The sequence below is a fragment of the Stegostoma tigrinum genome, chromosome 6, assembly GCF_030684315.1.
Source record: "Stegostoma tigrinum isolate sSteTig4 chromosome 6, sSteTig4.hap1, whole genome shotgun sequence".
Taxonomy (NCBI): Eukaryota; Metazoa; Chordata; class Chondrichthyes; order Orectolobiformes; family Stegostomatidae; genus Stegostoma; species Stegostoma tigrinum.
The window spans coordinates 48127109-48141110 of record NC_081359.1 but is presented as its reverse complement, the minus strand read 5'-3'; the positions used below and the strand labels follow the sequence as shown (position 1 = coordinate 48141110).

Here is a 14002-nt window from a genome sequence, read left to right as displayed (position 1 = left end):
ACACTACTATTTCTCAGATAAAATTTGTGACAACGAGCACTCCTTTCCTAAATGTACAACCCTGCAACTGCAGTAATTTTTGACATGAGCCAAAACAATCTTCTCATGCAAATGTATAAAATCTTCCAAATTAATAAACAAATTAACTTTTCTGTTCAAATGTTTGGCCATTTTCACATGAAATTCCACCGTTTTTAAAGTGTATGGGACACTTGCCTTGATCAGTTGAGGCATAGATTATGGAGCTGTACAGGACTTTGGTTAGGCTACAGCTGGAATACTGCGTGCACTTCTGGCCACTGCAATGTGGGAAGAATGTCATTGCACTGGAGGGACTGCAGAAGAAATTCACCATGATGGGCTGCCTTTGATGGGCTTTAGCTGTAAAATGAGGCTTATGTAAGCTTTCTTTGGAGCAGAGAAGGTTGAAGGGGAACCTGATAAAGATGTAATTAGATTAGAAAGTAATTAGATTAGATTAGATTACCTACAGTGTGGAAACAGGCCCTTTGGCCCAACAAGTCCACACTACCCTTGAAGCATCCCAGCCAGACCCATCCCCCTATAATCCACACACTCCTGAACACTACGGGCAATTTAGCATGGCCAATCCACCTAGCCTGCACATCTTTGGACTGTGGGAGAAAACTGGAGCACCTGGAGGAAACCCACGCAGACATTGGGAGAATGTGCAAACTCCACACAGACAGTCGCCCGAGGCTGGAATCGAACCCGGGTCCCTGGTGCTGTGAGGCTGCAGTGCTAACCACTGAGCCACCGTGTCACCCCAATGCACTGCCTGTAAGAGTAGTTGACACAGGAAGCGGCTCTACCTTTTTAAAACGTACTTGGATGAGCACCTGAAGTGTCATAACGATCAAGTCTACGGACCTGGCATGGGGAAAATGAGAATAGTATAGATTCAGCATTGTGGCTGTATGGATTCAGTTGAACGAAGGTATGATTGAGTTTTAATAGGCATTTAAACCATTTAAACCAGCTTTGTATTTCAGGATAAAGAGGAGATGAGCTCATTTTAATACATCTAAGTTTTTTTTTCTTCCAGCTATGGTATTTCAGTTTGACTCACCTCCTAAGATTTTGAATGAAGTAGTTCTGAAGAAAAAACATAAATTTCTTGTAAATTCTGCAAAACGAGTGGAGGATATGAAAAGAAAAGGAAGATCTGGAAAAGCTAATTCTGAACTGCTGGGAAAAAAAAAGTCATTGAAACAAGAACAACTCTCTGTGTTTGGTAAGAATTGTTCTGCACATTTTTCATGATTTTGTTCTTAATTGAGTTGTATAGATCTAATCTTACATTAATTTCCCTCTACTAATTAGCAGCATCGCCTGTAGCAGCTCACTTGAAGGCGGTTGGGCAAGTGAAAGTCTCTACTCCTGAAGATAGAAGATCTGCTGAAGTAGAGATGCGAAAAAGAACATTCTGGTATGATAGCTGTAAAATTCCATGGTTAAACTCCCTTATGTTTATAGGTGTTTTTTCAAACAACTTAGTTACAGTTTCTGATACTATATTCTTTGTTCCACACTACTACTTTAATGATGTTATTTTAGAATACATGTTGAAGTTTACTCAGACACAGAAACCTGAAACACAGGAACTCTGAGTAAGCCATTGTCCACTGAGCATGTTCTACTGTCTGACATGGTCATAGCTGTTCCTCAATCTCCACATCATACTCCCGTGTTCTCCTTGTACCCCTTTGATGCCTTTAGTTTCTATGAATCTTTTTCTTCCTTAAATTTCCCCAGTAATAGTCTTATTTGGTATTGAATTCCACAGGTTTGCCATCCTGAGTGAAGAAATCTATTCACTTATCAGTCCTAAATAGCCTGTCATGGGTTCTGACATCCTGGCCGTTTGTTCAGAACAAGAGAAACATTATCCTTGCATCCATTTGCTCAGAGTTGTTGAATTATTCACATTTCAGTGAAATCGCCCTCATTTTTCTAAATTTCAGTGAATACAAGGCTAGTTAACCCACTTTTTTTAATCACAGTCCGGCTATTTGAGGATCAGTCTAGTGAACCTTTGCCGTGCTCCCTCTGTGGCGTAATATTTGCTTGCTGATTCAATCTGTGTATATTTGTCTGCAATGACCTTGTGTCCTTGCAGTTTACTTTCCTACCTGTCTTTCTATTTTGAAAGTAGCTACCATGTCTTCTCTTCCCTCATGTAGTTCATTGATGTAAGTTGTAAAAGGTTTAGGCACCAACACAGACCCCTGCACAATTTCCGATCGACATCTTACCAATCAGAGGCCCATTTCTGTTTTCTGCCAGCCAACCACCTTCTATCCATCCTAATATATTACCATGTACTTCAAGAGCCTATTTGTTCTGCAATAACTTCTGATATGGCATCTTACCAAGTATCCTGTGAAAACAAAGTATTGTACATTTAGAGGCTCCCCTATATTCACAAGTGCCCAGATATAATTTTTAAAAGTCAATTCTAACATCTTCCCCTAAGTGATTGAGCCAACACACCTGTAGTTTTCTGCTGTCTCTGCTGTGTAAATACAGTGGTTTTTCAATGTGATGGAACATTTCCTGAATCGAGCGAATTCTTGAAAATTAATATCCATGCAGTTGTTAGCAATCTCTTTTAAGACCTGCGGATAGTGTCTGTCTGGGCATGTAGATACTGAGCTGTTCTTACATTTCTGCCTAGCTTCCTCTCATACTCTTAATTTCTTTTGTTCTGGTTAAATTTTGAATCATTCTCTGCTGTTCTTTATAATCTGACCACTCATCTGACATCCATCTCATCTTTGCCTAGTTATCTACTTTTCCCTTCATTTTGATACTTTGCTTAACTAGTTTAGGTCACCATGGATGGTACTCCTGTTAGAATCTTTCCAGTAAATTTATTAAGTTTATCTTTGTACCCAATACTTTCTTTTGTTAGAAATGGTTGGGCTACTTTTCCTGTTGACTTTTTGCAATGCACACATTTATTCTTTAAATATTAGCCATTCCTTGTCCATCATCATGTCTCTTTAATGAAGTTACCCAGTCGTGTCAACTCTCTCCTTACATCTTTGTAAATTTTAGTTTAGATTTAGATTAATTAGGCTGTGAATTGGTTGCCTTTCCTTTAAGGACACTACGCAATGAGATTTTTAACTAATTTCTCATTTAAATAATACTAAATTCGTAATAGGATGTTTCCTAGTTGGTCGTTCAAGACACTAGTTTTTTAAAATAAAATTCTCATACTTGCTTTGGCAAGTCATCGACAACAATATTATTGCTAATGTCGTTTGTAAAATCTAGATGTACATCCATGCTTACTATAATACCCTTGTTGCACATTTGCCTAACTGCCAGTTTAACACTGCCACATCCTTCACATTGTTCTTGTAAAAAACAAAGCCTGTAGAAAATTCCCACCATGTTTTCTTTGCTTTTTTGGCTTCTTAGTTCCACCCAAACTGATCCTATTTCAAGATTTTGAGTCAGTACCTTTTTGTCTATTGCCCTGATTTCGATGCAACTGAATAACCAATGACAAAAACAAAGTTGCTGGAAAAGCTCAGCAGGTCTGGCAGCATCTGTGAAGGAAAAAAAAGTGTTAACGTTGCAGGTCCGGTGACCCTTCCTCAGAACTGATAGTGACTGGGAAAATGTCAGTTTGTGAAGAAAATAGGGAGTTAACAATAGGATAGAGCCCAAAGGGAGAGAAAGACAGTTGGACAGACAAAGGAGTTTCTAACAATCAGGTTGGGAGCATAAATAGTTGTTAAATGGGGACAGTTAGTGACTAATAACAGGGGGTGTGTAGTGGCAGGCTATGTGGTAACAAGGCTTGGGTGTGTCAGGTAGGGGGCTGGGATATGGGAGAGTTTAGGCCCTAAAACCCAATGACAGTGACAAAATCTGAAGAGTACCAAGTGTAACTTCAATGTGGTATGCTTCATAGGTATGTCAACAACAAATTGCATTCCCTTACTGTCATTAATGTCATAAAAATCCAAAGAGTTTCAAAAGTGCATTATTGAACAAAATTTGACAGTGATTTACGTGAGATCTTAAGTCAGATGGCTAAAAGCTTAGTCAAAGGTGTAGATTTTATTGACCACTTCAACAAAGAAGAAATACGTAGAGAGTGGCAGTTAAGGATGGAATACCAGAACTTGCAGTAAAGGGACTGCTTACTTTACTTCACTCTTGTGAATAAATGCCCATTCTGCAAGCTTATTAATATATTCTTGTAATTTATTGCAATCCTCGTTATTGTTGGAGTCATCCACAACTTGAGAAATTATGCTTTTTCCTGGATGGTGCCACACTTGCTGAATATTTTTGGACCCATTCAGGCAAATGCATAGAATTCAGTCAAACTCCTGATGTGTGCTGGGGAGATGTGAGTTGAGGCGAATTACTTGTCGCAGAAGTCCTAGTTTCTGACCTGCTCTTGTAGGCCACAATTTTTATATGGCTAGTCCAGTTTAGTTTTTGGCCAATTCTAACCCTCAGGATGCTGATAGTAGAGTATTAAGGACAGAAAGGGGAAGATCACAGGCCACAAAGACCTTTAGGTGGGCATCTTATCTCTTTCCTCATTTACTAGCTACTGCATTTCCCAAGGTATAAGGAAAACAGTCAGCCAGTGGTGAACTGGAAGAGAAATATTGTTTTGTTGATTGCCTTATAAAACACAGTTGAGAGGTCGTTCAGTTACATGATAAAAGTTAAAAGATGGGTGGGGGGAGGTAGTGCAGCCAAGGTTGTTCAAGTTTCCAAAACTAGTAATAGGACAAAGTATGAAAAGGGTTAGGAATCTAACTTCATGCACAGCAGATAAGGGGACAGCTATGAGAAAGGAAGCAGTCAATACAGGCCTAAAGGTTTTGTAGTAAAATGCATGCATTTGTTTTATACAAAACAAGGTAAATGAGTTTGTAGCATGGAAATTGGTAACTAAGGTGTTCTGGGTATCACAAGAGACATGCCTGGAAGGAATCAGGGCAAGGAACTAAATATCCAAGAATATGTGCCCTCTTGAAAGGACAGGCAGATAGGCAGAGGGAACAGGGTTACCTTGTCAGTAAGAAATGAAATTAAGTCAATACTTAGAAGCAATACAAGGTCAAAAGATATTAGAATCTGTCTGGGCGGAGTTGAGGAACTGTGAAGCAAAGAAGAACCTGATGGATGTTGCATACAGATCTCCTAGTAGTAGTCCAGGATGTGGGAAAGAAAATAGTTCAAGCAACTTGTGGTAGAATCCACTATAGTACAGGCAATTCTGAATTTGATGATGTGTAATAAGATTTGATTAGGGAGCCCGGGATCAGTGACCTTAAATGTGATGGAATTCATCTTGCTGTTTGAGAGAAAGGAGTTGGAATCTGATGTACTAGTATTACCATTGAATAAATATAATTACAAAGATGACAGAGAGGAGCTGGCCACAGTTGGTTGATTGGAAGGTAGGTCTAGCAAGGAAGACAGTGGACCAGCAAAGGCATGTGTTTCTGGGGTTAATTCAGGAGACACAACAGAAATTCATCCCAAGGAGAGGTGTCTGACAAGGGAAATCAGGGATATCATAAAAGCAAGAGGAAAACCATAAAACGTGGTGACGATTAGTGGGAAGCCAAAAGATTGGAAAGCCTTTAAAAATTAGCAGAAGATGCTTTTTTTTTACAAGTTAATAAGAGGAGAATATGAAAAATGAGGCTAAGTGAGTGAGTAATATACAAGATGGGAAGAGGTTTTTTAGATATATAAAAGTTAAGAATGAGGCAAGAGGGACATTGGATCATGGACAAATGAGACTGGAGCAGTAATAATGTGAAGCAAAGAAACGGCAGGTGAAATGAATAGGTGCGTTTGTATCAGTTTTCTCACTAGAAAACTTCAAGAGAATAAGGGACAGCATACCAGAACTTTTAGAGAATAAGGGACAGATCTGATTGTAGTGACTGTGACGAAGGAGAAAATACTGGAAAGTTGAAAGGTCTAAAGATGGATAAATAACATGGATTGTTAAGTCATTGGTGGTGATCTTCAGGAATTACTGGAGTCAGGGAGGGTCCCAAACAATGGGAAAATGGCTAATATAGCATGCCTGTTTCAGAAGGGAGGGAGGCAGAAGTCAGGAAACTACAGCTGGTTAGCCTGACTCAGTCATTGGTAAGAGTTTAGAGTCAATAATTAAGAATGAGATTGCGGGTTACTTGGAAACACATGGTAAAACAGGGCTGAGTCAAGATGTCACGGGAAAGTCATGCCACACAAATCTCTTAAAATTCTTTTGAGCTGGTAATGACCAAGGAGACCCAGTGGATTGTTAACTATCAAATCGTTATTACTACTGTCAGTTCCTTTAGCAACCTAGGATGCAAGCCATCCAGACTAAATGTGTTATCTATTCTCGACTTGGCTGGCTTTTCCGGTACATCTTTCCGAGTAATTTTCACCCCATTTGTTACCTCTATATTTCTTCTTTTCCAGATATTTTTGTCAGCATCCTGTTCCTTTGTAAACACAAGAATACGTATTCAAGTGAACCAGTCTTGCTGCCTGACTCTAAGCATGTGTTATGCTCCTAGACGTGTATTTGTTTCTATTAGATGGTGCAATAACTTTTTACCCACTTACTGTTTACCTGCTATTGAAAGATGTTTGGGTTCCCTCTTTTCTGTTAACACCGTGTTCTCTTTTTTTCTCTTTGCCCATCATATTTTCTTCTTCATCTCTCCTCTGAACTTAATTTATTTGGCCTGATTTTCACTGAAAGAAGTCATCTGATGTCCATCGTGCACTTTAGTTTTTGATTTCATCATCTCTCTCCCTCAACCAAAGTCGGGCTTCTTTGATAACTTGCCTTTGTTTGGAATGCACTCAACCCAACTTTTCCATGTCAATTTGTTTCCTGGTAATATCTGCTTTTTTTCTAGTTTGAAGTTTGCCTTATCCAATTTAGACATTCTTAATTACTTTTTTTTCCTGCAGAATGATTATTGTTACCCACATTTTTCCCCACAGACTCGTAGTCCACTTGGCCCTGCTCAATTCTCTGCACGAGATCTAGCAATGCTTGCTTTCTGTTTGGATAGAGAATGTGCCTATTGAAGATGCTCTCCTAAATGTATTTCAGTATCCTAATCAATACTTAAGTAACTAATGTCCGCTTGTAGTGCCTCTGCATAGTTCTTGCACGTCTGATTTTCCTGCAGATTTGCTGATCATTTTCATTCTTTTTAGAGACCTATAAAATATCCCCAATTAAAATACAACGGTGTCCTCTCAAATTCCTTCTGAAACCCCAATGGCATGTAGTCAGCCTGACCTTATTCACGATCATCTTTCATATGATGCTGCTGTAGGCAATGACCTTATAGACTTTAAGGAGGGATTCACATACACTTCTGAACTGATGGAGGGCTTTTCAGCTTCATACAAAGACACAGAAAAACTCATTCATTAACAACTTTTTGCCAGTGCTTGTGCTCATCCAGTGTAGCATGCTTTCCAAACTGACTGCTTAGGACTAAAAAGCAGTTTCATGAAAACTGAATTCCTACATCATCCTGCGCTCCAAGAACATAAACCACCAAACATTGTCCTCAAGGGACCAAAGTTGAATGCTGTCAACTAATTTTATTTGTTTGGGGAGTGTTTGTTTGAGGGGTGTCATCTCATTTGATGCTACCTTGGATAAGGACGTGGACAATAGGCTTTCTAAAGCAAAGGCACATTTTGAAGACTTTATAAATGTGCACGGAGCATCCATGTTTTCAGCACAAATCATACAAAGCCATACTTCTCACCACCCTTCTGTATTTTGCTGCGATTGGTTCCTGTACCAAGAATACGCTCACTTTCTGGAACACTTCCATCAGCCTTGCCTCCACAGTATCCTCAGTATCTGCTGGCAGGACTGTAACAAAGTCATTAAAATCCTGGAAACCGCCAACATCCTAACCACCTGGGGCAATCATTGGTGAGTGTTAGGTGGGTCACCTTGCCCAGATGGGCAACAGTGCCTGACCCAAAATAGTGCTGTATAGAGAGTTAACTGCTCGTAAATAGCTTTCTCTGTATAACAGATCCTGCTGGGAAGACCTCTTCCACCTTTTTTTTACTGTTGCAAATAGCAAAAGCTGCACGATGCAGGAGTGGGCAATTCCGGAACAATGATATCTGAGCTGTGTGAGCTGTGTCCTCATAATTACTAATTGGAGCTTTCCAGAATTATCATCTCTTTATATTAACTGATTAAAAACAAGTATGTTTTAGTTCAGCAAAGTCCATTAAAAAATTTAATCAAGAAATTTGTTTCTTAACGCAATTTATAATCTGCTTCATATCTTTGATATGAGTGGATTGGTCCCAGTCCTGTTGAAGTGAATTCTGTCCTTTTTCAATAAAATTGGTGTCAAAAAAAAACATTGAAAGAATATAAAGCCCTTCCTTCTGTATCGGGCATTGATTGTATGGTTTCCTATTTCTCTACTTTTGTTGCAAGGTGCTGGGACAACTGCAAAGATTACTGTTTTCCAAAATCCTATTTTTTTTTAAACCTACTGTAATTGTAAACCTGCTGTAATTCTCAATATCCTTAATACTGTCTCTATTTAGTTCCTGTGTATGCTATGACTGTAAGATATCAGTTACACCAGCAACAAGGAGGCAACACACATTGAGGGTCACAGTAACAGCTTCTGAAGCATTTGTTTGTTCATCTGACTTTGGAATTCCTATAGTGGTGGCATTACCCTTACCCAAGGTATCATCTCTCCCAAAACTTACCTTTACTCGGTACTGATTTGAGTAGTATAGACTGTGAAGACTCTGTTACTTGCTAGTCTTCTAGATGCCTGTCCTGAACACACTGAGATGACCACCTCCTGGAATGTACATTTCAACAAGTTCAAACACACTCTGATGCTTCATTGTGATTCCATCTTCCTCTCAACTTGCTCAGATGTATCTCCACCTCTGGAGCACCTAGAATTTGAGTCCGAGTCTCCTGGCTTAGAAGTGGAGATACTACCACCAAACCCCAAGAGTTCCTTCCTCAGTTTTTGGCTTTATTCAGACAAATTGCACCAGAGCAATAAATAGCCATTACCTGACTGGGAATTGAACCTCAACCATGGCAGTAGGAGCAGAGAATCCTAACCATTAGGCTACCAGGGGAAACCCCCCCTCAATCTTGTAAATTCTGAGCATGAACTCTAAATACCCAACTACGTTGTGCACAGAAATTTCCAATCCGTGACCCACCTGATTCTGTTGTCTTTTATAAATCCAATTCGCACCTTGTTTAAACTATTAATTTTCAGCCAAGGCTCTGGGGCTGTTCTGTGCTCATCGTTTCATTAGTAATTATTTTTCATATTTAGACATGTTATGGCATGCCTCTGGAACAGGTGGGACATGAACTAAGATGTTCTGGCTCAGAAGTAGGGACACCAGTACAGTGCCACAAGGTCCCTTCATTAATTCCTTTGTATTACTATAATGTTCATTCCTTGCAGTGTCTACTGCCAACTTGATGAGGTGAACAACAGGAAAAAAGAAGTGACCAGACAAATAGTGTGTGCCAAAAATCGTGAAAAAGCAAAAGAATTCCAAAAGGTATATGCTAAGCCTGTTTTTCTCTGCATTTGTGGGTAATAACTTGAAGAAATCTAATAAATTTGAGGAAGGATAATGACTTCCTCTTCTTTCATAATTGTTAAAGATCAATTACAGGTTTGTTACTCTGAGTAACTGCTATGCTAATATAGAGATTGTTATTGTTTTCCATTTTTGCTAATCAAATAACTTCTTCTGATCTATGTATGTAGCTTCATAATAACATTCTCTTAAAATGCTACAGTGTTGGATGAGCATTACTGTTGATCATCAAAAACAACAGGGCTGTAACATGCAGTATTCACACAGATCAAAATTGATTTGCATTCAGCTCTAAGACAGATATCATCTTGATTAGTGAGGAGAGCAAGTGTTACTGGGAGAATGCAGAAGAATCGTATTGAGAAATCTTACAGCTGTGGCAGAATGGCTGATGAGACTCGTCGAGCCGAATGGCCTAATTCGTCTCTCATATCTTACTGTCTTATGGATATTCTATACTTTAATCCAGAGGATCATCTGTGACCCAACTGAATGGCAGAGCAAGCTCCAAGCATTGAATGGCCTATGAATGCACTTATTTCATATTAATGTTATGGGATACTTTCCAAAACATCCAGTATAATTCAGGAGCTAGCAACTGTTAAAGAACCACTTGGTGAAACTAATCTCTGAGTATAGAAACAAATTTCTGGAGAAACTCAACAGGTCTGGCAGCATCCGTGGAGAGAAAGCAGAGTTAACATTCAGAGTCCAGTCACCCTTTGGACTTTTAAAGAAGGGTCACAGGATTCAAAATGTTAACTCTTTCCTCTCTCAGATGCTGCCAGATCTGCTGAGTTCTTCCAGCATTTTCTGTTTTGTTTCAGATTTCCAGTATCCACTATTCTTTTGTTTGAATCACCAAGTAGTCTGTTGGTGATCAATGAAAAATAAGTTTCTTATTATCTGAGGTCTTTATGGAGCTAGGAGGAGCAAGAGCATTCCAACATCTTCAATTTACAGCAAGTTCAATTCTGTTCTCCCAGGGCAGTTAACTGGAGATGCAAATGTGACTGGCCCAACCTGCAAGAATGCTTTAAGTGGGACAGAGGTGGAGGAAATAGTGGAGGGGGAGTGCATTTTTGATTTAAGGGAATGTTAGAGATGAAATAACTGAGGAATTGTCCAGTGAGGCACTATGGGTCGAGCTAAGAAATAAGAGGGGATGGTGACATTATTAGTGCTGTAGTACCACAGGCCCCCAAATAGTCAGCAGGAATCAGAGGAACAAATATACAGGGAGTTGGAGGAGACTTGCAGGAGCAATAGGGTTGACATATTAGGGGATTTTAATTTTTCTACTGTAAACCCATCCTGCCATAGTGTTAAGGGCTTAGATGGAGTGGAATTGAAGCGCTCAGGAAAGTTTCCTCATGCAGTACATAAAGGGTCCTATTCAGGAAGGGACAAAAAGTCTGTTGGGAAATGGGGGAGGACAGGTCACTGAGGTGACAGTTGGGGAGCACTTTGGACCAGTGACCATAGCTCTACTAATTATAAAATTGTTATGGAGAGGGACAAAACTGGTCCACAGGTTCAAGTTCTGAATTGGGGCAAGGCAAATTTTGATGGAATTAGACAAGAGTTTGCAGAGGTTGATTTGGAGTAGTTTGTTTGGAGGCAAAGTGTCCTTCAATAAGTGGGAGGATTTAAGAGTGTGATAGCTAGAGTTCAACATCTGTACGTTCCTGTGAGGGTGAAGGGCAAAGTTGGCAGGAGTAGGGAACCCAAGATGACAAGAGATATTGAGGCTTTGCCCATAAAAAAGAAAGAGGCATGGCTCAAGTACAGGCAGCTGGGATCAGGGGAATCCCCTGAAGTATGGGGATACAGGAGTATATTGAAAATAGAAATCAGGAGGGCGAAAAGGAGACATAAGATAACTTTGGCTGAGAAGATTGGGGTGAATCCAAAGAGATTTAATGGAAAAAGAGTAACTAGATCAAGCATAGGACCCCTCGAGGACAAAAGTGGACATGTATGTGTGGAACCGCAGGAGATGGGCGAGGTCCTTAATGAATATTTCACCTCTGTGTTTACCAGAGAGAAAGACAAAGACTTGGGGAAGTTAGTGGCATTATCTTGGACAATCCATATCGCACTCAGAGAGTTATTGGATGTGTTAGAATGTATGAAGTTGAATAAATCTCCTGATCCCGACCATATATATTCAAAAACCTTTCAAGGGGCTAAAGAAGAAATTGCAGGGGCCCTGGCTGATAAATATGCATGCCACGGGTGAGATCCCGGAAGACTGGAGGGTAGCAAATGTTGTGCCCTTATTCAAGAAGGCCTACAAAGAAAAACCTGGGAGCTACAGACCAGTAAGCCTAACATCTGTGTTAGGTAAACTACTTGGAAGATTCTGAAGGATAAGATGTACATGCATTTGGAAAGACAGGGTTTGGTTAGTAGTAGTCAGCATGGTTTAGTGTGTGTGAAATAATGCCTCAAATTTGTTCGTGTTCTTTGATGAAATGCCCAGGGAGATTGATAACGGCAGGGCAATAAATGTAGTCTATATGGATTTCGGTAAGGTTCCACATGGTAGACTGCTCTGGAAGGTTAGATCACCTCCAATTTTGGTGTCATCTGCAAACTTACTAACTATACCTCCTATGTTCACATACAAATCATTTCTATAAATGACAGAAAGCAGCGGACCTAGCACCGATCCTTGTGGCACACGCTGGTCACAGGCCACCAGTCTGAAAAGCAACCCTCCACCACCACCATCTGTCTCCTACCTTCAAGCTAGTTCTGCACCCAAATGGCTTCAAAAAAATGTTCTAGGGAAGGGTCACTGGACCCAAAATGTTAACTTTGATTTCTCTCCACTGATACTGCTAGACATGCTGATCTTTAACAGCAATTTTTGTTTTTGTGGTGCTGTAAGACTTCTGTCATTCTGAGAGATGCTTCTTTTGGTAATATAAAGTGGATTGCAAAGGTCCCATTAATGAAACCGATTCAGCACACTTAATAGCCATTTAATGTGCATTCATTGTGATTTTTCCCAAGTTTTAAGCTTATGCATGAAACTACTGAAATTTGTGTTTCTGTCTCCCTAAGAAAACTTTGGAAAAACTAAGAGCTATGAAAATACATCGGTGATGCTCTACAGTCAACGAAACAATCAAGAACAGTTACAATTTTATCCATATTCATACCTGTTTTAATATATAAATCACTTTAATCTGCTTTTTATATTAGGAAATAACAGGTACCTTATTTGTAATTTTATTTTTTAATGATGTCTTCTGAAGATGAGTCTGAATGGTGACTAGAATTTGTTTCTTTTTGTAAATTTTAAATTGAGTTTTATGTATAGTAAGAATTTACACCACATTTCATATAGTCACTTTATCGAGTAATACAACTTTGTATAAATTTGTAATATTGCTTTATATAAATTGGTAAATCAATTTCTTCAGTGGCATCATGCAAATCTGTGATCTTGTGTTCAAATCTGTACCACATCCACATCGAAATTTTGTACAAGGACAGTTTCCCATTGTGTCAACTATTGCTTAGGACTGCAGTGAAATAAACAGAATTCAGTGTACATATCAAATCAAATGCTACATTTTACGTAAATCTATACAATGTGTCCAAGTGTACTAATTCTTGAATAAGTACTACAAATAAAACTTACACTATCCATTGGACCTACCTGACCCTTTGAGCTGAATTTATAGTTCACAAAAATAAATCAGTTGTTCGAGTTGAAAGTCTTTTTGGTTGTGCTCTGCTGGACTTAGAATGCTGCTTGGGAGATTGTGTGGGGAAGAAATTTCAGAAAAGTGGCCAAGTTGACTGTGTTGTGACATTAACACTGCCTGATGAGCCAGAACATAGAACTGTGCAGCACAGAAGCAGGCCTTTGGCCCACAATGTTGTGCCAAACATGATGCCAAATGAAATTAATCCCTTCTTCCTGCCATTGGTCTCTATCCCTCCATTCTTTGCACATTCATGAGCTTATCTAAAAGTCCCTCAAATTGTATCTGCTTCCACCACCAACTGGCAGTGCTTTCCAGACTCCTACCACTCTGTAATTTAAAAAAAAATGCCCCTCACATCTCCTTTGAACTTCCCCCTGTAACCCTAAATGCATGCCCCCTAGTATTATACATTTCAACTCTAGGAAGAAGACTCTGACTGTCAACCCTATCTATGCATCTCATAATTTTGTAGACTTCTACCAAGTTGCCCCTCAGCCTGCGTTGCTCAAGAGAAAACAATAAGTGTTTTCTTTTTAAGCCTCTCCTGACAGTTCATACCTTCTAATCCAGCCAACATCCTGGTAAACCTCTTCTGCACCCTCTCCAAAGCTACC

At 39.5% G+C, this 14002-nt stretch overlaps 1 protein-coding gene across 7 annotated transcripts in view; it reads left to right on the top strand.

Moving 5' to 3' along the window:
- cep295 (centrosomal protein 295) overlaps window positions 1-13331 on the top strand; it is a 208413-nt gene extending 195082 nt beyond the window's left edge. For 5 of the 7 annotated variants that reach the window (XM_048532236.2, XM_048532237.2, XM_048532235.2 and 2 more), the window contains 4 exons: window positions 1067-1255; window positions 1345-1450; window positions 9522-9621; window positions 12736-13331. In XM_048532236.2, coding sequence (XP_048388193.1) covers window positions 1067-1255; window positions 1345-1450; window positions 9522-9621; window positions 12736-12777 — 437 coding nt within the window. In that variant the 3' untranslated portion in view covers window positions 12778-13331. Of the gene's footprint in view, window positions 1-1066; window positions 1256-1344; window positions 1451-6489; window positions 7982-9521; window positions 9622-12735 lie in introns of those variants that run through there. The other 2 variants (XR_009445842.1, XM_048532233.2) reach the window with 2 other exon arrangements.
- The last annotated feature ends 671 nt before the right edge of the window (window positions 13332-14002 follow it).